General features: G+C 40.7%; 1 protein-coding gene across 1 annotated transcript; it reads left to right on the top strand.

Annotated features, from left to right (window-relative positions):
- The first annotated feature begins 54 nt into the window (after window positions 1–54).
- MKRN1 (makorin ring finger protein 1) lies at window positions 55–25,773 on the top strand. Its single transcript, XM_069462599.1, has 8 exons — window positions 55–369; window positions 10,321–10,449; window positions 18,962–19,191; window positions 19,662–19,888; window positions 21,938–22,152; window positions 22,895–23,005; window positions 23,557–23,695; window positions 24,061–25,773. The coding sequence occupies exons 1-8, from the start codon at window positions 185–187 to the stop codon at window positions 24,271–24,273; spliced, it is 1,449 nt and encodes a 482-aa protein (XP_069318700.1). The 5' UTR covers window positions 55–184; the 3' UTR covers window positions 24,274–25,773.
- Window positions 25,774–27,047: the final 1,274 nt, after the last annotated feature.

Below are 27,047 nucleotides of genomic sequence, written 5' to 3'. Positions count from 1 at the left end.
GGCGCGCACGTTCCGGGGCCGCAGCTCTAGTAGCCAGAGCGCAAGGAGACGCGGCGCGGGGCCGGCGGGGACCGAGCGGGCGCCTCAGTCTCCTTCCCTCTCCTCGCCGCCTTCTCTCCGCTGCCGGACCGGAACTATGCGATCCCGGAAGTTCCGGGGCCATTGCTGTGTGGGATAAACAGTAATGGCGGAGGCTGCGGCTCCCGGAACAACAGCCACAACATCAGGAGCAGAAGCGGCAGCGGCGGCGGTGGCAGCGGCCTCCCCCACCCCTCTCCCCACAGTCGCCGCCCCGTCCTCGGGGGCGGGCGTAGGGGGCGGCGGCAGCGACGGCAGCGGCGGCGGCTGGACTAAACAGGTCACCTGCAGGTACGACGTTGCGTGGCGGAGCGCCGGGCGAGGGGAGGGGGCCGCGGGCCGAGCGGGCGGCAGCGGTAGGAAGGAGCGCCTCCGGCAGACGGGGAACGGGCGCGGAGAGAGGGGGCCCGTGTTCGCGACCCCGGCAGCCGCTGCCGCCGCGTCTCGGCTAGTCACTGCGTCAACCCCCTACGGGCCGCGGAGGCCCTGGCGCGGTCAGCGGGGGCCCGGCAGCGCGCGATCGCCTGGGCGTCCTCCCGGGCTGCACCGCCACCTCCTTCCCCTGTCCCTTGCTGCTCTCGGCTCCGTGCGCCTTTCGGGGCTAGGTAGGATGGCTCCTCCTGGTTGGATGGGGTGTGTGTGTGTGTGTGTGTGTGTGTCTATGGATGCCCCCAGCCCCTACCTCCAGCTCTTGAGCTTCGGAAAGGGGGGGCGGGAGGTTGCTGCTTTGAGCCGGTCTCCCAACGACCCTCTCCGGGCCTAGGAGACCCGACCGAGGGCCGCAGCCAGCCGGCCGGGCCACCCGGGTCACCCGGGCCACCCGGGCCTCTCCTCCTTGCGTGTCATCCGTTCGAAACGTCTTTTCACGTCTCTCCGCTCGCTCCCGCCCCCGCCCCCCGCCCAACCGTGAGAAGAAGCTTTTGTATTTTTTCTTTGTATGTTTGTGGAGGTTGGCGGTGCTGAGCTTTGTCTTAGAACCAGGCGATCAGGGGACTGGGGTCGTCTTCTCCACCCTGGTTTTATGAGCTGCCATTATTACCCTCCCCCAGCACAGTGTTCCTCTTTTGAAATTCTCGCGTCTTACTTCTGAAGGCAGTGAAAGAGCTCATCTCTTTCCAGTGATAGATTTGGTTTTGGTTCTGTAGGAGAGACTAAAATATTAGAAAAATAAGTGATGGTGGTTATACGGCCGTGTACGCATGTAAAGAATTACCGAGTTGTACTCATAAGAAGGCTTTTAATTGTATGTTTGTTATACTCTGATTTTTAAACGGAGTGACCAGTAGGGACTGTCAGTTTTTCTTATATCGGTTGAAAAAAATTCTATTTAATGCGGGTTTTCAACTGGGTGGGATAATTTAGGTGCTTATGTTAACAGGTAAACATATTCCTAGTATACAGAACTGCCTGTCGTAGTAATAACGGTGCGACTGAAGCATTCCCATTCTTTTCTGTGATACCAGTGGGGAGATTGATGCTTTCTCCATCTTTATTATGATATATTTAAGACATGAAGGATAAGCTTAGTCATTTTCAACAATGGGATGCAGAAAGCATAAAGGCAGTTTCAGGTAACTTGCCTTATTCATCCGTAGATCCTAAGAATGGAATCAAATGCAATATTCCAAGAAATGAAAAATTTAAAGTTCCTGTTTATAGAACCAGTTATTTGGATTTCTGTTTATTTCTCTTTTCTCCACAATGCTATAGTTGATTTATATATGCTAGTTATCTTTTAAAACTAAAAACTGGTGGAATCTGTTTATTCCTGAACTTTATAGCTGTTCACCTTGCAGCCATTCTGCCTCCATATAATGAAAATAATCTTCCTTCAAAATGTGAGTTTTTTGAGAATTACGTAAGATGTCTTGATTTTGCCCACCATCTCCCACCTAAATATAGAATCTCCTTGAGTAGCCGTCACCAACCTGATATTTCTATACTTACCTCCTTATCCTATTGTATCGGTAAATTCATCCCAACTTTACATTTCTGCATAGAATTCATTGTCAGTTTCAACACTGTACTTTCTCCTCTGTTAGGTACTTTTCCCTCTTTCTCCTTTGTCTAGTTCCTTCCCTGTATCTTAAAAGTTTACCAGGTTAGTAGTCTTCTTTGCCTTCCTTTAGTATATTTGAGTTAGTGAAATATTCTAGATGTTTCCTGGACCAGTGAGAATTCATTGTGCATGAACCAATAGATTTATCCACTTAAGAAATTTACATAGTTGAGTAACCTAATAATTTGAAAAAGCATTATGTAAAAGATACAGGCTTAGATGTTCTAGTTTTTGGTTTTGTGTAACCTGTATATAGCTTTTGCTTGAGACAGTTACCTTGAAAAGTATAGGTTAGTTCATATGTCTTGGGTTTTAATGTTTGACATTGTTTTCATTTGTTCTAGGTACTAGCATGATCTCATATTTAAAAAGAAAATTTCTCCATTAGGTAGAGGAATATCAACTATGATATTTTTATTCTTGACTTAGAGCTCTCTTAAGAGGAGTAGGGCCCTATCATTGTACTTGCAGGGCTTTCCTCCGCACCTGGCATAGAGCAGTTACTGGGTAAATGCTCGAATTGATGTTGATAAAGTCATACTTAGATTATCCATTTTAATAGCAACTTGTAAGATTCCTCTGCTTCCTTGCTTTGCTTTGCTTTTAAACCATTTGTGAATTAGCAAAGACAAAGGACTTAATAGAACAGGTGTATATCTCTCTGGGACTGTGTTGTTAATCATTCAGTTTTAAGCATTGCATGCCTACAATGGGAAATACAATGCTAAGCCAGGGTACATAGCTCACGTAGAGACCCCATCTCTACTGAAAATAGAAAAAATTAGCTGGGCATGGTGGCATTTGTAGTCCCAGCTAAGCTACTCGAAAGGCTGAGGTAGGGAGGAGGATCTCTTGAGCCCAGGGGTTTGAGGTTGCTGTGAGCTAGGCTGCCATGGCACTGTAGCCCAGGCAACAGGAGACTCTGTCTCCAAAAAAAAAAAAAAAGAGAGAGAGAGATACAATACTAGATGTTAAAGGAAATGTACAAGTCTACTGTATTATAAATATTATCAATATGTTTGATAGCTAAACCTTTGAAGAGAATTCAAGATAATGTTGTCTTCTAGTGTTTGTGTTGATTTCTTGTAACAAATCACTCCTATAGGAATTTGACTAAGGTTATTTTCTTCACTTAGGTGTAATCCTCTTAGAAGTTCTCTGGGTAAGGATATTTGTTTTTATTAATTGTTCAGAATCATCTGTATTTTCATGCTGGTTACAATTTTCTTAATGTTTCTCTTAAATTCTCCTTGTGTTTTATTCCTGCTGCTTAAGAAAAACCTAAGGATACCCTTCCTAAAAACCTGTATTATGCTGCCACCACCAGGCTGCTTTTCATATCTTTTATTGGAGGAATACTATGAACTAGAAATGCTCATTGCTGCTTCTAGTTTCCTTGAGTGTGTGGTGTTACAACAGTTAATATTTAAAGAAAAGTTGTAATTTGCAAATTGTAATTTCACATTTAGATCCTGCTTTATTAGAGTGCTCTGCAAGTAGAAATAATATTCATACAAAAATCAAATATTTTGATTTTTTTGAAAAAAGTTTATTTTTAGAAAGTGATTAATATGCTTTATTTTTATTTTAAAATATGAAACATTTCATGAATTCTCATCCAGGAGCCATGTTAATCTTTGTTTTGGGCCAATTTTAGTATATGTGCTGCCAAGGCTGGCACTAATATACTTTAAAAATAAAGGAAATCTACTATAATTTTTTTTTAACTAAGTGCTGTGATGTCAATGGTGAAATTTTTTTTTTTTTTTTTTTTTTTGAGACAGAATCTCACTCTGTTGCCCTGGTTAGAGTGACCTGGCGTCTGCCTAGCTCACAGCAACCTCAAACTCCTGGGCTCAAGCAATCCTACTGCCTCAGCCTCCCGAGTAGCCAGGACTACAGGCATGCGCCACCATGCCCGGCTAGTTTTCTTCTATATATTTTTAGTTGTCCAGTTAATTTCTTTCTATTTTTTTTTAATAGAGGTGGAGTCTTGCTCTTGCTCAGGCTGGTCTTGAACTCCTGACCTTGAGCAATCCACCCGATCCACCCGCCTCGGCCTCCCAGAGTGCTAGGATTACAGGCGTGAGCCACCGTGCCCTGCCCTCAATGGTGAAACTTACTGCTTCCGAACTATAGTTTTTTATTTTCATTTTGGTTTTTTCTGTTTGTTTTTTTGAGAGAAGGTCTCTCTGTTGCCCATACTAGAGTGTTTTGTTTGTTTGTTTGTTTGTTTTTAAGTAGATTTGCCCTGACAGATACACAGTGTTTTTTGAGGGGAAATATAGGCGATATATACTTAGATGACATTGAAAAAGTTATCCAGCCTAGGGGAAGAAAAATTAATTTGCTATTGACACTGTGATTTGCCATCACATCTAGCTGTTTTCTACAGCATTTATTAAACAAATATGTAAGCATTATGTGTATAGGCACTATATGAGATAAAAAGCAGAATAAACAATGGTTTTACCCACCAGGAATTTACAGTCTAGTTTGAGAAACAGAGTACTCACACTCATTTAAAATTAAATATCAAAGTAAGAAATGTCACAGCAAATTAAGTGATTAAAGGTCACAGTTAGTATTCTGTAATTTCTAGAAATCCCCAGGGAGGTTGTTATGATACCTAGAGATACCATGAGGGTGGTGTTTGGGTCTCTTGTACCCTTACAAACTACTTATTAGGGTTTCTTGTTGTGTGTCTCGGCGACCATGATTAGCTTTCCAAGAAGTACAGCACTAGGGAGAGTCTAGTAAATTGTATTTGTCTTTATTACTGGACAATGTCTGCTTGGAATCAGAATCTTTGCGGTAGAACGAACTTTGGAAATCATGTGGCCCAGCCCGTCACCGAAGGCGAGTTCAGGCTGGGCAGTGGCATCAAGATGAATTTGGATGGTGGTTTTTGGTGGTAGCATTTAAAACCAAAGCAAGTACTTATTTTTATTGATTTTTATTTTGGGGAGAAATTTTTAGAAATGGGTTTTCTTTTTTCCTCTTTCTGTTTTCTGTTATAAGTCATACTATTATGTTATACTCTCTTAGACTTGTACAGATACGGGTTGGCTAGAAGGGATTTTATTGTGAGGACTATTTGTAATTCTGGGTAAACCAACAGTGTTTGTATCACAGAGAGGCAAGGCAAGTAAAACAAACCAGAAAACCAAACATACCAAACAACCATGTAAAATAATGCTTAGTATTTGGCAGTATCTAATTAGGGCTTGTATTCTAGTGTTTCGGTTGATTCTGCAGTATTGGGTGATTAAGTGTCTGCTTGAATTCCTTTGATGATGCTAGTTCTGGAACTTATTTCATTGTTGGGTAGTTTGTTTCTCAGTCCTTATGTTGAGCCAGCTTCCCACATATTTTCAGTTTGTCAAAACAGTGCTGGAAAAGGTTATTCCTTTGTCTTCTGGCTAAACTACAATGGTTTAAGGATGGCTTGCTTGTAAACTTGGAATCTTTATTCCATGATATCTAGCCCTCCTGCCCTCTTGGTTGCCTTACTCTTCCTTAACTGATTTGTTCATGTGTACCTCTTTTTTTTTTTTTTCTATTTTTTTTTCTTTTTTTATTTTTATTTATTTATTTTTTTTATCATGTGTACCTCTTAAAATGCATTGTCAGAAGCAAATGTATTTAGATTAGGGTCTGGCAGAGCAAAGGAGAGATGTGGAGGAAGGGCATGAGGATGAACATGAGCACCAGTTACTTCACACGTACTGGCTGCTTTTCTTTAAGTTCTTAAATCTAAGAGAGTGTTGAAACTCAGATTCAATAGTTTCTTGAGGATCAGGCAGCTGGTAAGTGAATTTGAAGTAAGCTGGAATTTAAAAAATCTTCCTAATTCTAAACCTTTGTGCTTTTTATTTATTACTACTCAACAGTCTGCTGCTACTAATTACAGCCTGATTGTATTGACTGTTATGATGGCTGCATTCATTGTTGGCTTTTAAAACTTGCGATCAAGTGAAGTCCCTAGACCTAAGCATAATCAGTTAGCCAAGGCAGGTCATCTGGAAGGCAGCTTAATATAATGTTAAAAAAATTTTTTTTTTTTGAGACAGAGTCTCGCTCTGTTGCCCAGGCTAGAGTGAGTGCCGTGGCATCAGCCTAGCTCACAGCAACCTCAAACTCCTGGGCTTAAGCAATCCTACTGCCTCAGCCTCCCGAGTAGCTGGGACTACAGGCATGCACCACCATGCCGGCTAATTTTTTCTATATATATTTTTAGTTGGCCAGATAATTTCTTTTTATTTTTAGTAGAGACGGGGTCTTGCTCTTGCTCAGGCTGGTCTCGAACTCCTGAGCTCAAATGATCCTCCCGCCTCGGCCTCCCAGAGTGCTAGGATTACAGGCGTGAGCCACCTCGCCCGGCCTAAAATTTAAACTTGATTTTGACATTTCCCTGTTTTAGATCCTTCAGTGGTTTCTCAGTGCTTTAAGATAACTTGGCTCACAAAGCCCTGAAGAATCTGTTCCCTAACTATCCATCCTCATCTTCGCCCAAATTACTCTTGTTCTCTTCACATTCTGCTAGCTTTCTTTCAGTTCCTTGTAGTGATTGTACCTCTCTCCTACTATAGGGCCTTTATATATGCTGACTGTCTACCTAGAATATTCTTTTCCTTTTTATTGTAGGTTAACTGGGACTTATTCAACCACCCACTTTTAGAGCAAACATCACTTTGTTGGTGAAGATGTCCTTAAGCTACCTGGTCGAGTCATCTCTCCCTTTTCATTGCACAATTTAACTTTTCTTAGTAGTTGTATATTTTTATACCTATCAGTAGGATTATTTGACCTGCTGCCTGTCTCTTCCACTAAATATTCAAGTTCTGTGAAAGGAGGAACCATGCCTGGTTTTAGTCAACCATCAAATCTCTACTACCTACCGCACAGGGTAGACAGATAGTAGGAGCTCCTTTTGCTGAATACTGATTAGGGTGCCTTGGGTTACAAACGTGATCCATTCACATCTTTGGGAATTTGACCCTATTTGAATAGTTTAATCTCCATTTTCCTTCCTTGTAAAATTGGAAGTGCAGACCTTGTTTAGTGTGGCTTTGTATGGCATTGATTCATTATATAATCCTGGGTTCCCCCCAAATTTTTATATAAAAGTATGTAAAAGGTAGAGCACTATCCTGTGTTCTCAGCCAGTGAGAACTAACTTGGTCATATGCTATAGTATGCTTTTTGCTAAAAAGTACTAATAGGCTGTCCACACTGTCCTAGGCTAGCCAATCTATTTGTTGTCTCAATTTCACTCTGCCATTTTAGATTCTAGAGAACAGTTTTCACTGATCATGGATGTCACAAAGCAATAGTGGTGTAGGTGTTACAAAAGTGCTCAGAAAGAGTGACATGCTGAATTTTAAAAGTGCAGGTATTGGAGGTTGAGCACCTTGTAGTAGCTAGTCGAGGAAACCAGGTCAGCAGCTGTCATGTAGTGATAGTGGAAGAAGTGCTTTCACATAATTAATAATGTCATAAACAGAGTGCAACAATGGAGTGAATGAGAGCATGCAAAATACCAGTTAAGAAAGCCTTAAATTCCTAAGTATTGTGCCGGAGATTTAGGAGCTGCCTTCCCAGCTTGAGATCTCTAGGGAGATATTTTATCAAGCCTGAAAACTCTGTCAGTGGCTGGACATGGTGGCTCATGCCTGTAATCCTAGAACTCTGAGGATCCCTTGAGATATGGAGTTCCAGACCAGCCTAAGCAAGAGTGAGACCCCATCTCTAACAAAAATAGGGGGGAAAAATTAGCCATGAGCCAGGCCTGGTGGCTCATGCCTATAGTCCTAGCTTCTTGGGAGGCTGAGGCAGGAGGATCATTTGAGTCCAGGAGTTTGAGGGTGCTATGATGACACTTCGGCTACAGAGCAAGTCTCAAAAACAAACAAAACTACACTGTGTCAGTATCTCTATCTCTGACTTCAAATGAAACTCAAATATTGAAGGTATAAACACCTTTGTCTTGTGTATGTATAATGTTGAGAGAGTAAAGAGTGTTCCACTGAGGATACATCAGCAAGCAACTGTATTCAAACAGTGACACTGCTTCAATTGAATAACCTAGTATCAACTTTTATACTTTGAAGATACTTTCATGGACACTTTAAGCATGTTTTATCATAGTGGTGATTACAATGTATCATTGACTTAGTTGTGTTTTTTTAAAAAATCTTCTAATCTGTTCATTTATTTATGTAGCCAGAAATTATCTGTTGGTACAATTTTAGCAGGTGAATTTTTCAAAGCCAAATTGTGTCTAAAAAAAGTTTCTTTTAATAAGCAATAGAAAAATTGGGGTTATGTAGAGCTCAACGATCTTCAAAGCTTGCAGAAAGTATTAATAGCACTGCAGTTGAGCAAAAGTTCAAAACTGAGTTAGATAAAGTTAAACCTAATAACAGTTGAAATGAGGCTATAATTTGACTTCCTCTTATGTTATGTTTTGTTATGGACTTCAACCCTAGGGCATTTAGGATCTTGATAATTAGTAACTGTTCCTACCAAGATGTTAATGTTTTTTCTTTTCATGTTATCTCCTGTCACATGGAAGGTTCATTTGCAGGTAATGTCTCAATAGAACCTTTCACATTTCAATTTGGGGGACAGCTTTCTTCAAGGCTTCTTGTAAATCTATTTCCTATGTGTCATTAAATTCAGAGGGCAAAGTGGAATGTACTTAACTATTCTGCACACCATCTCCAGATAACTGTGCTCTTGGATACAGCAGTGTCTGCTACAACTACAATTGGGGTCCCCAGCCTCTGTGGCCTGTTAGGGACTAGGGACTGGACCGCAGATCTCCGCTGAGCATGTCCCCCCAATCCCCCAGTCTGTGGCAAAATTGTCTTCCATGAAACCGTTCCCTGGTGCCAAAAAGGTTGGGGACCGCTGCTTTACAAGACCAACCACATTTACACCCAGGAAATACTTTTTCCTTACTCTATACCAGTTTTATGTAAATAGATGTTTTGAGAGTTGTGGTCTGTCGAAACTAAAACTTCATAACCCTGCTCAAAAGAAAGAGACCAATAAAGGACCACAGAATTAAAAATTCTGGCAGAAGTTTGTGATGGGAGGGAGGCAGAAGGGTTCTACTCACTTTACAGGATCAAGGTTGTGTACCAAAAAATAAGACTCTTATCATTTTCTTAACCCACACCTTTACTTGGAGAAACAGAGATTGGTTGGGTCCACCTCCAATTTCCAATTTAGTAGGTCCAAGGTAGGGTCTCAAAATTTGCATTTCTAATAGATTCTCAGGTGATGTTTCTTGTCCAGGTCAGCTTAGAAACTACTGAGTTGGGCTGGGCATGCTGGCTCATGCCTGTAATCCTAGCACTCTGGGAGGCTGAAACGGGAGGATGGCTTGAGGTTAGGAGTTCAAGACCAGCCTGAGCACAAGAGCAAGACCCCATCTCTACTAAAAATAGAAATCATTAGCCATGCGTGGTGGTACATGCCTATAGTCCCAGCTACTCAGCTCCTTGGGAGGCTGAGGCAGAATTGCTTGAGCCCAGGAGTTTGAGGTTGCTGTGAGCCAGGCTGACGCCAGGGCACACTAAGCACACTACACACTAGCCCCAGGCAAAAGAGTGAGACTCTGTCTCAAAAAAAAAAAAAAAAAAAAAAGATAATAGAAGCTATTGAGTTGTATTCCCATACCTGGCTTTTGGAAACAACACATGTATTCCTTTAAGGCAGCCAGCAGGGGTCTTTTCCTTTGTCTTTACTTTTGCAGCCAATTTTGTTTGTTTTCATGTGGCTTTGAAAGAATTAAAATGGTTTCTTGAGGAAGTGAAATATATACAGTATTCTGGGCCTTTCCTAGTCTATGTTGTTTCATGCTTCTTCATCTTTGATTGTTGTTTTTACAAATGGAGTTGCTATTATGGCTAAAGTTAGTGGAAAATAAGAAGCCACCTCTCGGACTGTAAACTGAGGCCAGTGATCAAACTTAATAACAAGATGAATGTTTAAAATCCGAGATTGGTACTTGCGTGGATCATTTTATGGTCATCCAGTCTAGTTCCACTTTCTTTGTGTTATTTTGTGTTTGTATATTTATTGGGAGAATGTGTTAGTCATGAATTCACTGAGGACTGGCTTTAATCTTTTTTTTTTTTTTTAATCCAGTGTTGTGGTCCTTTGTCTCACAGGTATTTTATGCACGGGGTTTGTAAAGAAGGAGATAACTGTCGGTACTCGCATGATCTCTCTGACAGTCCGTATGGTGTAGTGTGCAAGTATTTTCAGCGAGGGTACTGTATTTATGGAGACCACTGCAGGTAAGAATTTGTTTATGAATTCATTTTGTTCAGGGGATAGGTTGGGAGAGGTTGGGAGAAAAAGTGAGGGCAAAATACATAATTCTTTTTTTTTTTTTTTTTTGTTGAGACAGAGTCTCGCTCTGTTGCCCGGACTAGAGTGCCGTGGCGTCAGCCTAGCTCACAGCAACCTCAAACTCCTGGGCTCAAGCAATTCTTCTGCCTCAGCTTCCCTAGTAGCTGGAACTACAGGCATGCGCCACCATGCCCAGCTAATTTTTTTCTATATATATTTTTAGCTGTCCAGATCATTTCTTTCTATTTTTAGTAGAGGACAGGGTCTTGCTCTTGTTTAGGCTGGTCTTGAACTCCTGACCTTGAGCAATCCTCCCGCCTCTGCCTCCCAGAGTGCTAAGATTATAGGCGTGAGCCACTGTGCCTGGCCAAAATGCATAATTCTAATAGCTTTATATATACATAATAGATTAGAAATACTTAATGCTTTGAAAAGTACTCCTGTCTGTAATCCCAGCACTTTAGGAGGCCAAGGCAGGAGGATTTGAGGCCAGGAGTTCAAGACCAACCTGGTCAACATAATGAGATGCCATCTTTGTAAAAAATTTAGAAAGAAAAAAAAAGTACTCCTTAGGAATATTAGTACATTGACAGAAGTGTCTTTACTTGGAGAAATTTAGGTAATGCCTAAATTTAATTGATGTCTGAAGAACAATTTCTGCAAACCTAGGGGAAGAGTATGGTGAAGGTATGTTTACATATAGCATTTCCTTTTCAAAACCAAAGAATGAAGTACATAGTTGACCAAATTGGACCGGTTTCAGTCATTCTCTACTATACAGAGAAAGGGATCTTAGGCATTTGGAATGGTGCATTAGGTTGCTAGGGGGCTTGTCATTCTGTCTGATGCCCCTGAGCTCACGGAACTAATAAGGCCCAAGGGCAGCCAAGATCTAGGAAAAATGCTTCGAGAATGCTTCTAGTGTCTATCTCAGAATATTAGAGAACCAACAAGGATTAGCTATTAAGTAAGCTCTAGCATTATTCATTGAATCGGTACCATAATCCTGTTAAATTGCAATTCAGCAATAGTGGGTTTGGATACTGTTTAAAAACTGAGTAGAGCCTTTTATTTTCCCAGTTCAGAAAATGTTTAGATATATTGATTATCTATGGATGCTAAACAAGTTACCCCCAAATTTAGCAGTTTAAAACAGTGAATAGGCTGAGCACAGTTGCTTACACCTGTAATCGCAGCACTTTGGGAGGCTGAGGTGGAAGGATTGGTTGAGCCTAGGAGTTTGAGGTTACAGTGAGCTATGATTGCACTACCACACTTCAGCCTCTGTGACAGTGAGGCCCTGTCTCTAAAAACCAAACCAAAACAAAAAACCCAAGGTTATTATCACACAGTCTCTGGGGGTCTAGAATCTGTGAGTGGCTTAGCTGTGTGGTTCTAGCTCAGAGACTCATGAGATGTCTGTAGGATTTTAGCCAGGGTGGCAGTCATCTGAAGACTTGATAGGGGTTGGAGGATTGCTTTTAAGAGGGCTCACTCTTTCCCTCCTTTCACTACTGCACTTGACTGGTCTTAAAAGAAAAAAAAAAAAAAAAGAAGAGGGCTCACGCATTTGGCTGTGGCGGGAGACCACCTTAGTCTCACCATGTGACCCTTTGCATAGGGCTGCCTTAGTGTTCTTAGGGCCAGGCCCCGAGGTTTCCCCACAGCAAGGGAATCAAGAGAGGAGGCAAGGAGTAGCCACACAATGCCTTTTATGACCTGGTCTCAGTTGTCACATACTGTCACTTCACCAGTGCTGGACTAAGCCACTAAGCCCAGCCCACATTCATGAGGAGAGGAATTGGGTTCCACCTTTTGAAGGGAGGCTTGTCAAAGGGCATTGGACCTAAACCACTGTCCTAGGTAAGACTTTTTGGCAGTGCCATAGCCAATTATATTGTTGTTATCAGGAAAAAAATTATGTCAACTATTAGGTTTAAATGCTTAGAGTTAAAAAGAATAGGAAATTATTGATGGATGGATGGTATATTAATGTTAAGTAGTACATCTATATAATAGGAAATCCAGTCAGGATGGAGTGGGGAAAGATCTTTTTCATCTGACGAGGAGCTCAGAGATAGATCCCTGATATCTGAGTTTAGTAGTCAGATCATTTTGCTCTCTGCCAATTTTTTCATTGCAGTATTTCTTGAAAGGAAAAAAAAAAATAACAACAGTCTCCTCTAATTCACCGGATGGGCCAGGCTCGGTGGCTCATGCCTGTAATACTAGCACTCTGGGAGCCTAAGGTGGGAGGATTGCTTAAGCTCAGGAGTTCAAGACTAGCCTAAGCAAGAGTGAGACCCGTCTCTACTAAAAATAGAAAAATTAACTGGGCATCCTGGCTCAAACTTATATTATAGTCTCAGTTACTCGGGAGGCTGAGGCAGGAGGATTGCTTGAGCCCAGGAGTTGGAGGCTGCAGTGAGCTATGCTAACACCACTGCACTCTACCCAAGGCAACAGATTGAGACTCTGTTTCAAAAAAAAAAAAAAAAAAAGAAAGAAAAAAAGAAAAACACACCAGACCTGTCTTTCTGTCAGTCACAATATTAAAGGGGGGGAAAGTTGTCAGAACTTCACCTTATAATGAATGAACAATCCTTTGTAGTAGGACAGCCTGCAAGTCTTCTAGACTAGGCTAATTGTAGGGGAGCTGGGTTCCAGTCATTTGAGAGTTATTGCCAACTGTGATGGGGAGGAATTGAATATTAAGAGCAGAGAACCTAAGATGTCCAGCAGAGAGATGTGGAAATAGCTTGCGAGGCAAATGGGGAAAACACGTATGGTTAACTAAGAGATGGGCCTCTTATTTCAGAAGAGGTACTCATCTGATTGGACTGTGTATGTAGAGTGAGTGGAAAACTGAAGGGTAAACTGAAAAGTCTGTACTAAGGCGTAGGCTCTACATGTTAATCAGCTTATTTTTGTTTAGTTTTGCCGGCCTCAAATGGTTTGAGACTAGAGAATGAGGCAGACACCCTATTTTCGTGAGGCTTTGATGTTTAGGCAGATGTGAGTTGCCTAATAAAGGAACTTTAGTTTACTTTAAAGGATGTAGCTCCCTATTTTCTAAAACTCTTGGGGATTGATTCTGATTTGAATGGAGGTTAGACCTTTTAGGATTAGGTGAAAGGAATTTGGGAAACCTGTAATAGTCTGCCTGACAATTTGGTGTTAATTGTTTAGGACTGGCTGTTACAGGTGATTATTAATTAAGCTTGATTATGGACTAGCAAAAAACTCTTAGGGAGGGGTACACACCCGACCTTTCTGTTAAATTTATACCTAGGGACTTGAACCTACTTCTCACTCTTACTATATGGGGATCCATTTATATAAGTTGCCCAATGCCTAGAGATTTCATATAATAATTTAACTCCTCATAGAGGGAATAGGTAGCCTCCTCCCTCCAACCTTTTTGTTTGTTTTGGTAGAGACAGGGCGCAGTTCTTTGTTGTTCAGGACTTTCTGCATATTATAGGACATCTGGCATCCTTTGCCCCACCTCCTAAATGCCATTAGAACTCCTTTTTCTGGACACTCCTTGGGGAAAGGGGCAGTATTGCCTTAGTTGACTTGTTTGGAGGAGTTTTGCCCTTTGAAAGGCAAATCTCATACTGAAGAATTCTATAAATTAGAATCTGTAAAGGCAGGTGTTGGGCCATGGAAGCAGTGGGGGCAGGGAGTTGTAAGCCAGCCAGAGGGAGAAGAAAAATTGATTATACTTCTTCAGATAGAAGTTTGTACTATATCAAAGTATTTGCAGGGTATGAAAGAAAAGCTTAATATTTCTTTAAATGTTGCCTCAGCATTAGTTATCACCTAACACTTTTACTAAAAGGATCAGCAATGCTGTGACAATACGTTGAAAAATTAATTTAGTAACTGTAGCAAAGTCACTGTCATGGGCAATGAATCCAACAGATGTGAGAATAGAATCCTAGTAAGCAGGGGTGCCAAACTTTTCATATAGGGCCAGAGAATATAAATATTTTTGGTGATTCAGGCTCTGTGATCTCTTGTGTGCAAAAGCAGCCATAGACAGTACATAGGTTAATGGATGCGGCTTCGTTCCAATTGAAGCCTTATTCTGGGATCCTGAAATCAGAGTTTCATGTAACTTTTGTGTGTCATAAAATGATCTCATTTTTCCCCCAACCATTTTAAAATTAAAATGTCAAAACCATTCTTAGCAATAGTTGGATTTGGCCTGAGGGTCATAGTCTGCCAATCCCTGCCCTTATGGAGGTCCATCAGTGAACTGTATTTTTCTAGTAAATACCTTTCACAATGGGAGTCTTGGTTTTTCTTTTTCTTTTCTTTCTTGCTTTATTAATTTTTTCTTTGTACTTTATCCTTACTAGTGCTTATTCACAAATCCTCACTTCAGAGGCATATTTTATATAGCTTTACTCTGCACTAATGAAATAACTTTGCCTCAATAGACAGATTTGAGAACATGTGTTTTTCAGTGTCTTTCTCTAAATTTAAGTTCTGTATTTATTTCTTAATATAATCTCTTAAAGTTATTTGTTTTTATTTGATATATGTTCCTCTTCTAGAGGATCTTTTAATTGCAAAAGTTAATTTTAAAAATAGATTCTCATTTGCTAGTGGGGATCTTGTTTTATTCATATTGACTTCTCAATAGATGGTCCAGTTCTTAATGCATGGTATATGTTTATTACCAGGTGTTCAAGAAAATTAACTGCTTGTATATAAAATGTTTATTTCAGTTTTTTAGTCTGTTCTTAAAAAAAACTAGACTCTTTATGACCATAGACAACTGTAGAATATTTGAAAGCAAGAAAACTTTTATTTATTTATTTATTTTTCTCTTTTCTTTATATATCTTTTTTTTTTACCTCAATACATGCATATTTATTTATTTATTTATTTATAATTGTGGGGTTTTTTTTTTTTTTTTTTTTGAGACAGAGTCTCACTCTGTTGCCCAGGCTAGAGTGAGTGCCGTGGCGTCAGCCTAGCTCACAGCAACCTCAAACTCCTGAGCTCAAGCGATCCTCCTGTCTCAGCCTCCCAAGTAGCTGGGACTACAGGCATGCACCACCATGCCCGGCTAATTTTTTCTATATATATATTTTTAGCTGTCCATATAATTTCTTTCTATTTTTAGTAGAGATGGGGTCTCGCTCTTGCTCAGGCTGGTCTCGAACTCCTGAGCTCAAACGATCCGCCCACCTCGGCCTCCCAGAGTGCTAGGATTACAGGCGTGAGCCACCGCGCCCGGCCTAATTGTGGGTTTTCTAGCTAACTAATATACCTTATTGATTCCTTGATAAATTTACCCTGGAACCAAAATGCACTTCTTTCAAAAACTTTGTAGTGGGCCAGGCGAGGTGGCTCACGCCTGTAATCCTAGCACTCTGGGAGGCCGAGGCGGGTGGATCTTAGGGCTAAGGAGTTCAGAGACCAGCCTGAGCAAGAGAGAGATCCCGTCTCTACTAAAAAAAAGAAAGAAATTATCTGGACAACTAAAAATATATAGAAAAACTTAGCCATGCATGGTGGCGCATGCCTGTAGTCCCAGCTACTCGGGAGGCTGAGGCAGGAGGATCGCTTGAGCCCAGGAGTTTGAGGTTGCTGTGAGCTAGGCTGACGCTACACAGCACTCTAGCCCGGGCAACAGAGTGAGACTCTGCCAAAAAAACAAAAGAAACACAAAGTTTGTAGTATTTGCAATTTTTTAAAAGTCATTTACCCTGAAATCCTTTTTAAATTTTTTTTATTTTTTAAGCCAGTCAAATTTAGCAGTGGGGGATTGTAACCCTGAAATCCTTAAAGTGAGTGTGCAAAGGAAAAAGAAAGGGTGTCATATAAGTCTCTTAGACCTTTTATGCATCATGTCATTTAATCTTCATTTAATTTTTTTTTAAACTTTCCCAAAGCCTTAAAGACTTTGCATGCCAGTGGAGCTGGTGTTTTTAATTCAAACCTGTCTTAATTCCAAAACCCAAGTTTTCTAATTTAAAGGCTGTGAAAGTAATTAATAACATTTTTCGAAATTCTCTTTCAAACTGGGGAGTTACTTAATCTGAAAAGTGAGGCTTTGGGTCTAGATTTCTAAGGATCCTTATGGCTCTAAAAGAAACTTCAGAACAGTGCATTCCAATAGAACTTGGTGCAATAATGGAAATGACCTTTATCTTGCTGTCTAGTATAGTAGCTACTAGCTACATGTAGCATTTGAACGCTTGAAAATATGGCTACAGCAAGGACTGAGAAACTGAGTTTTAAATATCAAGTATAAATAACTAGATGGGGCCAGAGGCTGCTGCATTGTACAGAGCAGCTTTAGAATCACATTTGATCTGTAACTGCTGCAGACTTAGTTTTTCTAAAACATTGAGAGAATACTGAAGATACTTCCTGACTGTACTTGGATGAAGTCAGATGATGAAAGTGAAAGAGCATAATCAAGATAGTTCCTTCTGGCCGGGCGTGGTGGCTCACACCTGTAATCCTAGCACTCTGAGAGGCTGAGGTGGGCTCGAGACCAGCCTGAGCAAGAGTGAGACCCCATCTCTACTAAAGACAGAAAGAAATTAGCCAAACAACTAAAAAAAAAAAAAAATAGAGAAAAAAAATAATTAGCCATGCATGGTGGTGCATGCCTGTAGCCCCAGCTACTCAGGAGGCTGAGGCAGGAGGATCGCTTGAGCCCAGGAGTTTGAGGTTGCTGTGAGCTAGGCTGACGCTACACAGCACTCTAGCCCAGGCAAAAGAGTGAGACTGTCTCAAAAAAAAAAAAAAGATAGTTCCTCTCCTCATCCTTGAGCTTACCTGTTTCCACGTTACAGCACAGCGCGCTTTGGGTTTTTGTAGCTGATAGCAGGATTCTCATATTACTTATACTGCAAGGTAGGTTAACTAATACTTAAGGGTAGGTATATCAACACAGTTTGAGGTAATATCATTAAATAAAGACCAGCTCAGCAAATGTTTATCCTAAGCCAAAGGACAGCTTTTTAGTTAGATCTTGCTTCATTTTTAGATGTAAGCATAGATACCTGTAACATATGTAACCCGGGGATAGTACTGCTTCATTGAAAGAACTGCTAGATACATACTATACGTTATAGCACAGTTTGATTTACTAGAGCTGTAATTAATTTACTGTCTGTGAATAAAACTCTTAAGTGTAAAATGATGACAGGATTGTGAGACCATTTTCTTAGGCAGAAAATTGCTTCTTCAAGAAAATACTTTCCCCCTCTATATTTGGAGATGTGATTTGTTTACAGATGAAAAAGGAAGGAGAGGCCGGGAGCGTTGGCTCACGCCTTTAATCTAGGCAGGAAGGATCACTTGAGGTCAGGAGTTTGAGACCAGCCTGAGCAAGAGTGAGACCCCTGTCTCTACTAAAAATAGAAAAAATTAGGGGTGGGGGGAGGGGAGGGGTGCACACCTACATGATGAGTGCGATGTGCACTGTCTAGGGAATGGACACAATTGAAGCTAAGACTCGGGGGGATGGGGAGGCATGGGCAATATATATAGCCTGAACTTTTGTACCCCCATAATGAACTGAAAAACAAAAACAAAAACAAAAATGTTAACTGGGCGTGGTGGTGTGCACCTGTATTCCCAGCTACTCAGGAGGCTGAGGCAGGAGAATCGCTTGAGCCCAGGAGTTTGAGGTTGCTGTGAGCTAGGCTGACACCACGGCATTCTACTCAGGGCAACAGAGCGAGACTGTCTCAAAAAAAGAAAAGAAAAAGGAAGGAGAGAATGTTTTTAAGGCAAAAACTTGGAAAGGAAAGTAATTAGTGAATAGATGGGTTTAGAAAAAGAAAATACATATTGTATATTTTGTAAATACTGTCTCTGCCTTTTAAATATTGGCAAATTAAAATATTAAATATTTTAATTTATGTGTTGGTAAAATATTCCGCACTTCTACTTGTTACAGTGTCTACTTGAGTGTCAACCTTGCTTTGATTAATCAGTCAGTCAGTTTTGGCTACACAGTCTCTTTAGCAGAGTTAGCATGATTAGAGTGGAATTTGAAGAGTAATAAATTATCTACAGCAGGCTTAGATGACATTCAGGCCAAACCTGGCCAAGGGCTGCTTTGTTAGGGGGAAAAAGTTTTATTGGAACGTGGTCACACATTCATTTAAATAATGCTTATGGTTGCTTTTGCACTAAATTGCAGAGTTAACTAGTTGTGATTGACTGCATGACCTGCAAAGCCTAAAATATTTATGTATTTGACCCTCTAAAGTTTGCTGAACCCTGGTCTGGCATCATATGGGGGCTTGCTAGACATGCAGAATCATGGGCTTCACTCCAGACTTACAAATTAGGTATCTGCCTGTTTAACAGTTTCCCAGGTGATTCATATACACATTAAAATTTGAAGAGGGTCCAAGGAAAGTCAGGGAATATATGAAATTAGGCAGTGACTGCTTATTTTAAAATTTTCTTTAGATATGACCATAGCAAGCCATTGAAACAGGAAGAAGCAACTGCTACAGACCTAACTGCAAAATCATCTCCTGCTGCTTCCCCAAGTCTCCCTTCAGCAGCAGGGCCACTTGCTGAAATGGATACAGGTGAAGCTGAGTCAAGAAATTCAAACTTTGCAACTGTGGGAGCAGGTTCAGAGGACTGGGTGAATGCTATCGAGTTTGTTCCTGGACAGCCCTACTGTGGCCGTAGTAAGTATTCTGAAGAATAAAATAAAAGTTAGAGGGCTTGACAGCAGTTCATCAATTAGCTGTTTCACAACTTTCCTGCTTCATTTTTAGCCTAATCTTAATATGGTACTTTAAATTGGATTACCTAAGATTTACAGATGGAGTGAAAGAAACTTTTTGAATCCCAGTAGTAATGATTTCAGAATGTTTTGAAAAACTGAAGCCTCTCTTCTTTAATCAGTACTTTTAAAAATTAAATTTCAATTGCCCAAGAAATACATAAAGAAGCTTTTTTTTTTACAAACAAGCCTAAACGTGGAAATATCAGCATTAGAAAAAATTCCATTTCTTGCAAGAGGAAGTAGACTGTTCTAGAGTTTAATTGAAGTTCTTTTTATTTTTTTTCTTTTCAGTTAGGTTCTCAGTTACCTTATAGTTCATGTATTTGCCTTATCCATTTGGACCTTTACCACCCTCTTAAACATTTTCAGCTGCCCCTTCCTGCACTGACGCACCCCTGCAGGGCTCAGTGACCAAGGAAGAATCAGAGAAAGAGCAAACCGCTGTGGAAACAAAGAAGCAGCTTTGCCCCTATGCTGCAGTGGGAGAGTGCCGATATGGGGAGAACTGTGTGTATCTCCACGGAGATTCATGTGATATGTGTGGGCTGCAGGTCCTACATCCAATGGATGCTGCCCAGAGATCACAACATATAAAAGTAAGTCTTTAGGGAGATGTATATGTTATTAGGTGTGAGAAACAAAATTTGTCCTTTCACAATATTGTTGGTTCATTTCAGAGAAACATTTGGTGAATTGAATGGTTATCAGAGAGTAGGGAAGATTTCTTACCTGGGCTTCTTGAATGCTTTATCAAGAAGTCATACTTCCAGAACTTTAGATTATGGGCTTTAAATTTTTTCCCCTCCTTTTTCATCATCTTCTTTTTTTGGTTAAATAACATCATTTCTGAGATTCACATTCTGTACAGTTTACTCTTTTAAATGCACATTGCGTTGGTTTTTAGTATAACAGAGTTGTGTAACCGTTACCACTATTATAATTTTAGGACATTTCATCATCCCCACAAGATTATCCTATACCCATTAGCAGTCACTCTTCATTTTACCCTTCCTCTAGCTCCTGGCAACAACTAATCTACTTTCAGTCTCTGTGGATTTGCTTACTCTGGATATTTCACATAAACGAATCATATAATATGTGGTCCTTTGTGACTGCCTTCTTTCACCGAGCATGTTTTCCATGTTCTCCATGTTGTAGCATGTAGCGGTACTTCATTCCTTTTTATGGCTGAATAATATTCTATTCCATGGCTAGACCACATACATTTTTCCATTTATGAGTTGCTAGATACTTAGGTCATTTCCACATTTTGGCTATTATGAATAATGCTGCTATGAACATTTGTGTACAAGTTTTTATGGGAAGGTAATGTTTTCAGTTCTCTTGGGTATATACGTAGGAGTGAAATTGCTGGGTCATATGCTAACTCTGCTAAACATTTTGAGCAACTGCAAAACTTGTGGCTGCACTATTTTACATTCCAGTTTGAAACCTGGGAGGTTTCAGACTATAGTTTTAAGCCCACTTGCAGCATGAATTTTTTGTTGACTACATCGATTTATAAACCTTATGGGTATTGGAGCAAATTTTGCTTCTAATCATCATTTCTGTTTAATAAAATTAATTTTGTTGTGGGAGGTGAAACACGGTGTAAGATAGATATAGTTTGAAATCCTGGTTTCACAGCATATTAGTGTGAACTTAGGCAAGTTAAATCCCTATACATCTTTCTATATAGGGGATAGCAATGCCTACCTCTGAAGGAAAGATACTGAAACAAGTGATTATGTGGGATTATGGGTGACTTTCCTATTGGTTTTCTATGTTTTTGTATTTTTTTTTCTTTTAGCATATTATGGGGGTACAAAGGTCTAGGTTACATATAGTACCCTTGCCCCCCTGGTATTTCTTATAATCATGTTTTTAATAGGTTAAAAAAGTACAGGATGTCATGGATAACCTTGAAAACATGCTAGGTGAACAAATGCGGTCACAAAAGGCCACATATTTACATGAAATATCCAGAATTGGCAAATCCACAGATTAGTGGTTGCCTACCTTTGGGGTTTTCTGGGGGAAATGAGAGACTGCTAATGGGTATGGGGTTTCTTTTTCAGGATATTGAAAATATTTTAATATTTATTGTGGTAATCCACATTGATTATAGAACTGAAAATACTAAAAGTTATCTAATTGTACACTTTAAATGGGTAAATTGTACGGTATGTAAATTATATCTCTAAAACTGTTATTTAAAAAAGATATGAGAATTATGTTCCTGTCACATAATAAATGTTAGTTTCCTTCACCCTTATTTTCTGGCAGGTTTTAAATTAGGACCTTAATCCTAATTACATTCTGCATCTAGAAACCAGAAATACAACAAACTTAGTATGAAAAACTGTCTTGAATGTGGATAACAGTAGGAGTTGAGCTGTAGGTTTAGGGCAGAGAAAATTGGGTCATTTTTCAGTTCCTAAATTAAGTCCTTGTAGGTTAGTTTTTACAGTATTGCAAAGTCCCACGTCACTGCATCTGTGTTCACTTGTGAACAAAGCTTATTTTAGTGTCAGGTTGGGAGCATTTTTCAGTTGACTATTTGATTCTCTGAACATGAGTCATTAACAAGCTTAAGTCTTTCAGGATTCAAGTGACTTGATTACACTTCTCTCCACTTTCTCTAGTCTTGCATTGAGGCCCATGAGAAGGACATGGAGCTCTCATTTGCTGTGCAGCGCAGCAAGGACATGGTGTGTGGGATCTGCATGGAGGTGGTCTATGAGAAAGCCAACCCCAGCGAGCGCCGCTTCGGGATCCTCTCCAACTGCAACCACACCTACTGTCTCAAGTGTATTCGCAAGTGGAGGAGTGCAAAGCAATTTGAGAGCAAGATCATAAAGTGAGACTCCTCCCCAGTCTTCGTTTGTGCTTTCTATTTTGGGGAAGAATTTAGTAACTTGTGCCAACTTTGAACCAGCTGGACCGCATTTAAGTGCATGCATTTTATCTTGAAACTGGGTGTTCTAATTGAGATTTCTTGTTTGTGTTTCAGCTAGCTTCTAGGTTAGTTGGTCTATCGACTTTTATTTGAATGAGGAAGTCCTATGTATCAGTTAGTAGAATCTTCGTGCTTTTTCTGAGGAGATTGTGTTTAATGGATTATTAGCCAGTTTAGGCTCAGTCAACAAATTTATCTAGCTCTGAATGTATGTTTCCTGACATTCTACATTTTCCACTTTCCTATTCCATCCATTAAGCTAGCCAATAATCCACCATCCTTTAAAGATTGTTCTCATAACTGAACAAAAACTACATAATCTAAACAGAGCAAAGTTACAAGAAATAAATTTATTTAAACGAAAGAAAAAGGAGTCTGTGTGAAATGTCTTCTTTTGTTTTTGTTCTTGTTCTTGACCCAAGTTATTTTTTTATAAAATGAACTGGCTAGCCATTGAGTTGGATTTATAAAGGAGTTTGTCTTGCCTCAAAAGAAATGGGCAATTGTGTGACAGTGTGTGGAACCCTTTCAGGAAATGCCCACGTGCCTTTCAGCTAAGTCTGGAGGTAACACACCAGGGTGTGTCCTTGAAGAGTGGGCCTGTAAAGGGAATGTGCATTGCAGCCTGTTCATTGTTTCCCAGGTCCTGCCCAGAATGCCGGATCACATCTAACTTTGTCATTCCAAGTGAGTACTGGGTGGAGGAGAAAGAAGAGAAGCAGAAACTCATTCAGAAATACAAGGAGGCAATGAGGTATGAGCACTGCAGCCTTTTCTCAAGCCAAGAGCCCAACATAGCTTGGGCTCACTTTGAAAAGAACCGTGCTGCATTATACACTCCTACCTCCTTCCTACCCTTTTACTTCCCAGTACAGTTCGTCACCCCTGATAACACTTACCCAATATGTCTCTTGCTATAACACAGTCCTTGGGATGCATGCCGAGGGACTGTGTTATAATAAAGTCTGTCCTACTTATAGGTAAAGCCCCATGAATGGGGTTCTACCTTATTCTGAATCCACGTTATAGTTGTCCTGTGTTAATTCTTGTGTGTTGGCTTTCTAGAAGGTTTTTTCTCTACGAGATCTGTTATACAAGAGCTGTTAAACAGCATGGACTTGAACAGAGTGTCTGTTTCTAGTGTTTCATGCATTGGCACACACATGCTTATAAGAACACACTTTGGGGAGGGCTGTAAACAGACATACTGGTTTTATCCCTACCTGTTTAAAGAAACCCCGGATGATAGTCAAATACAGACCTGAAATCCACTGTGAGTAAGGGTTGCGATATTTTCCTTTCCAGCAACAAGGCGTGCAGGTATTTTGATGAAGGACGTGGGAGCTGCCCATTTGGAGGGAACTGTTTTTACAAGCATGCGTACCCTGATGGCCGTAGAGAGGAGCCACAGAGACAGAAAGTGGGAACATCAAGCAGATACCGGGTAACTCTCACTGTTTTTTTAAAGGAGGGGAAATACCACGATATCAGTTGAGTCCTGCACATATTGGGGTAGGGGAAGGAGAAGATTAACACTCAGGTCTGGGAGTGAGACTAGAGTATATTACAGGAGGAAACAAACCTTGGAAAACTGGGAGGGATAGGAAAGGAAGAAATAAAATGCTTAAAGCTCTAGCCTAAACTGTTTACATCGAGTACCCAGAGGGGAGGAATTGGTAAGATGGAAACTCTAAATGAGAAGTCTGGTTCGTCATGCCCTCTGGTGTGCTGGACGGTTTGCCTTGTAAACGACAGAATAGAAGATACTGCTCGGCAGTGCCACCCCTATCATGGCCTTGTTTCTTACAGGCCCAACGAAGGAACCACTTCTGGGAGCTCATTGAGGAAAGAGAGAACAGCAGTCCCTTTGACAACGACGACGAAGAGGTTGTCACCTTTGAGCTGGGCGAGATGTTGCTTATGCTTTTGGCTGCAGGTGGGGACGACGAACTGACAGACTCTGAAGATGAGTGGGACTTGTTTCATGATGAGCTGGAAGATTTTTATGACTTGGATCTATAGCAACCTTGCGCGGTGCGTGAACTGGGCTGCCGAGCCTCAGACAGTAGCTGTCCCTTGGGCTGGCGTGGCAGTGCCTGTGTTTCTCTCTTAGGCAGGCCTATCAACTCCAGGTGCTGTCGTAACTTTTACCCAGGGCCTGTCTTCTCAATCCCTCACCTTTCCCCAAGGAGTGTGTTGTTTTCTCTGTTTAAAAAAGTTACGAAAATAAATCTTAAAGTTAGTTTTTTTTGTAACACGAGTTTAACTGTCAGACAGTTAGTGTAGGTTTGTTGCGTCATCTGTTTTCAACCAGATTGTGTTTGTGGACTTTTCACACTCACTTTGAGGACCCCGCCCCCCAGGTTCAAAAGTAAAAGCACTGGCCCTGCTTTGGGGTCTAAGAATAGGAGTGTCGGGTGAAGGGACCTGAGCTGGCAAGTAGCCTTCTGCTACAGACTAGGAGGTGGCTCCTTGGGGTTTCCGGTGAAATCTGCACATCTGTGTTTTTATACCTGTCTCCTACCCCGGAATCCCTACCATGTACACTTGTTCTGTGGTTTTGATCTCTTGTTTAATTGCACATAAGTAATACTACTGGGTAACCAGAACCAGGTGTGAATGTGTTGAGATTTCTACTGTGTTTTGCATGATAGGAAAATTGAGAGAGAATACATATAAAAGATATAGGGTCACAAAATCAATGCAGAGTTGGAAGTTGACTCCCAAGGGCTGGTAGGCTTGATGTGTGTGTGAATGTGGGAGAGAGAGAGAGAGTGTGTGTGTGTGTGCGAGTGTGTGTGTGTGTGTGTGTGTGACAAGCTTCTCATCCCTGCATAGATGCAGTATTCTTAGCCTTAGTAGAAAAACTTGGTTTAGTGGTTTCAGCCTTGTGTGGCAGATAGATCTTAAAGGACAAAGCGGTATATTGGTAGTTGTTAATATAGCAGTGCTAGCTCTGTCTGTCTATATGCCTAGAGAAATTGGGGTTAGCCATAGAGGTTAAAACTATCTGGTTATCCCATATATTAACACAAACTGGCTCTTGGACACACAGTTGTATTTAACGTTCGATGATCTAGCCTTTCCAATCCAGGCACTTTTGGAAAAACTTTTGTCCTCATTTGAGGAGTCTTATTGTTGGGTTCTCTTGTTTGTTTTGGTGGGTATTGGCTCATTCCACCCCTGAGCTTTGCAGGTTGACAGATGTGATTCAAAACTATGTTCTAAGGTATTTATTATAGTGGAATAATTGGTTTGCAGTAATAAGTCACACTTTTCCACTAAAGGGGAGGGATGGTAATCGATAAGACAAGCTAAAGTTCAGTTAGAAGAATTCCTTGATCAGAAATTTTACCTTTGCATTTTGTTGCTCTTTTTCCTGAAAATAACTTGGAGATGCTCCTGGTTTGTCCATCCACTGCTTTGATTCCTTGGATCCCACCCATTCTTTCACTTTAAGAAAAAAACAAATAATTGTTGCAGAGGTCTCTGTATTTTGCAGCTGCCCTTTTGTAAGAAGCACTTTTCCCAAATAAAACAATTTAAAAAAAAGTTGGCTTTCTGTTTTGTGTAATGAGGTGTTGTGAAATGTGCACATGTTGAAAATTAATGTGTCTTTCATTGACTCTTTGATCAGTTCCTCAGTCAAATTTCTCTGGGTATAGTTTCGTTGAGAAAAGTGACACCTTTACACAACATCTAGCCTGCTGAGAAGTATTAGAGGAAAGGGGAATTTTACCAGCCGGATCATTGAACTCTTCTGCCCAGGCAAGAATAACTTACCCAGGCAGAAGGCTCTGTGCTCTTGTGGTTGAACCTGCTTTGTGTCCTCCAACAACAGGCAGGTGCAGGCCACAGCATAAGTGTATTTTGAAAGGATGTTTTTGTTCATAATTATTTTGCAAAGTTTTTTTATGTTTGAGAGTCATTCTACCACTCACACGGAATATCTTCACATGACCCTTTTGCTGTATTTTTTTGTAAAAATAATTTTCTCGGTTTAAATGTTAAGAATTTATGCCACTGAAAATGTTTTCACATTTAGGAATCATGTATAAATGCTTATTTTAGTCATGGTGACGGCTGTAGATCCACTGAGTGTCTTTCTGTAAGCTCCAGCAGCTCCCTTCAGAAGAGTGAAAAGTCCACCCTCGGCTGCTACTGCTGAAGGGCTCAGAGGAGGAGATGGGACTGTTGGATATAAAGGAGAGGGAGACTTAAAAGCCCCTGGAAAGGAGGAAGCAGATCCTCATCAGCTGTCCTGTGATGGGGAGAGTGGTATAGGCAAGGTCCAAGTGATGCTGATAGCTCACTTCAGGGTTTAGGTAGGTTTATGTTTTGAGCAACTCCTTTGTGTCTTTGAAAAGACCATGGGAGCTTAGGTATTAGTGCAAGTAATCAATCATTCATATTACTACCCTGTCACTGGCTGCTTTGAGAGCTAGTTCCCTTCTTTCCCCAAATGTGGTTGCCAGTTGCAAAAATAGTTGGTACAAACATTGATGGGTGAAACTTCCCACTTTCTCATTTGCGCAAAACTATGATTTCAATCTCTTTCCTGCCACCACTCGCGATAAGTAATGTTTACATCATGGACATACAGATTCTTTCTTTTTACAGTTTGAAGAAAAGCCGAAATGAGTACTGTGAAAGGTTGGGGGAGAGATGAGGCGTGACAGTGATAAAGGTGTTTGGTAGTCATAGTTGTTCACACTGTTGAGCAGATTGCCACGTCTGTCTCTGCTTTCTGGGTACATGGTTCAGTCGCAAGGCCCGTCTGACTTCCTTGGGCTGGT

Source organism: Eulemur rufifrons, chromosome 29, assembly GCF_041146395.1.
Source record: "Eulemur rufifrons isolate Redbay chromosome 29, OSU_ERuf_1, whole genome shotgun sequence".
NCBI lineage: Eukaryota > Metazoa > Chordata > Mammalia > Primates > Lemuridae > Eulemur > Eulemur rufifrons.
This window is presented reverse-complemented; position numbering and strand designations above follow the sequence as displayed.

What these genes read in the sequence shown, in the direction of transcription:
- MKRN1 (XM_069462599.1), top strand. Translation starts at nt 185, where the DNA reads ATGGCGGAGGCTGCGGCTCCCGGAACAACAGCCACAACATCAGGAGCA. An exon ending in ACAGCCCTACTGTGGCCGTA is followed by an intron (nt 19,192 to 19,661) that starts GTAAGTATTCTG and finishes AAACATTTTCAG; the next exon opens with CTGCCCCTTCCTGCACTGAC. An exon ending in TTTGAGAGCAAGATCATAAA is followed by an intron (nt 22,153 to 22,894) that starts GTGAGACTCCTC and finishes ATTGTTTCCCAG; the next exon opens with GTCCTGCCCAGAATGCCGGA.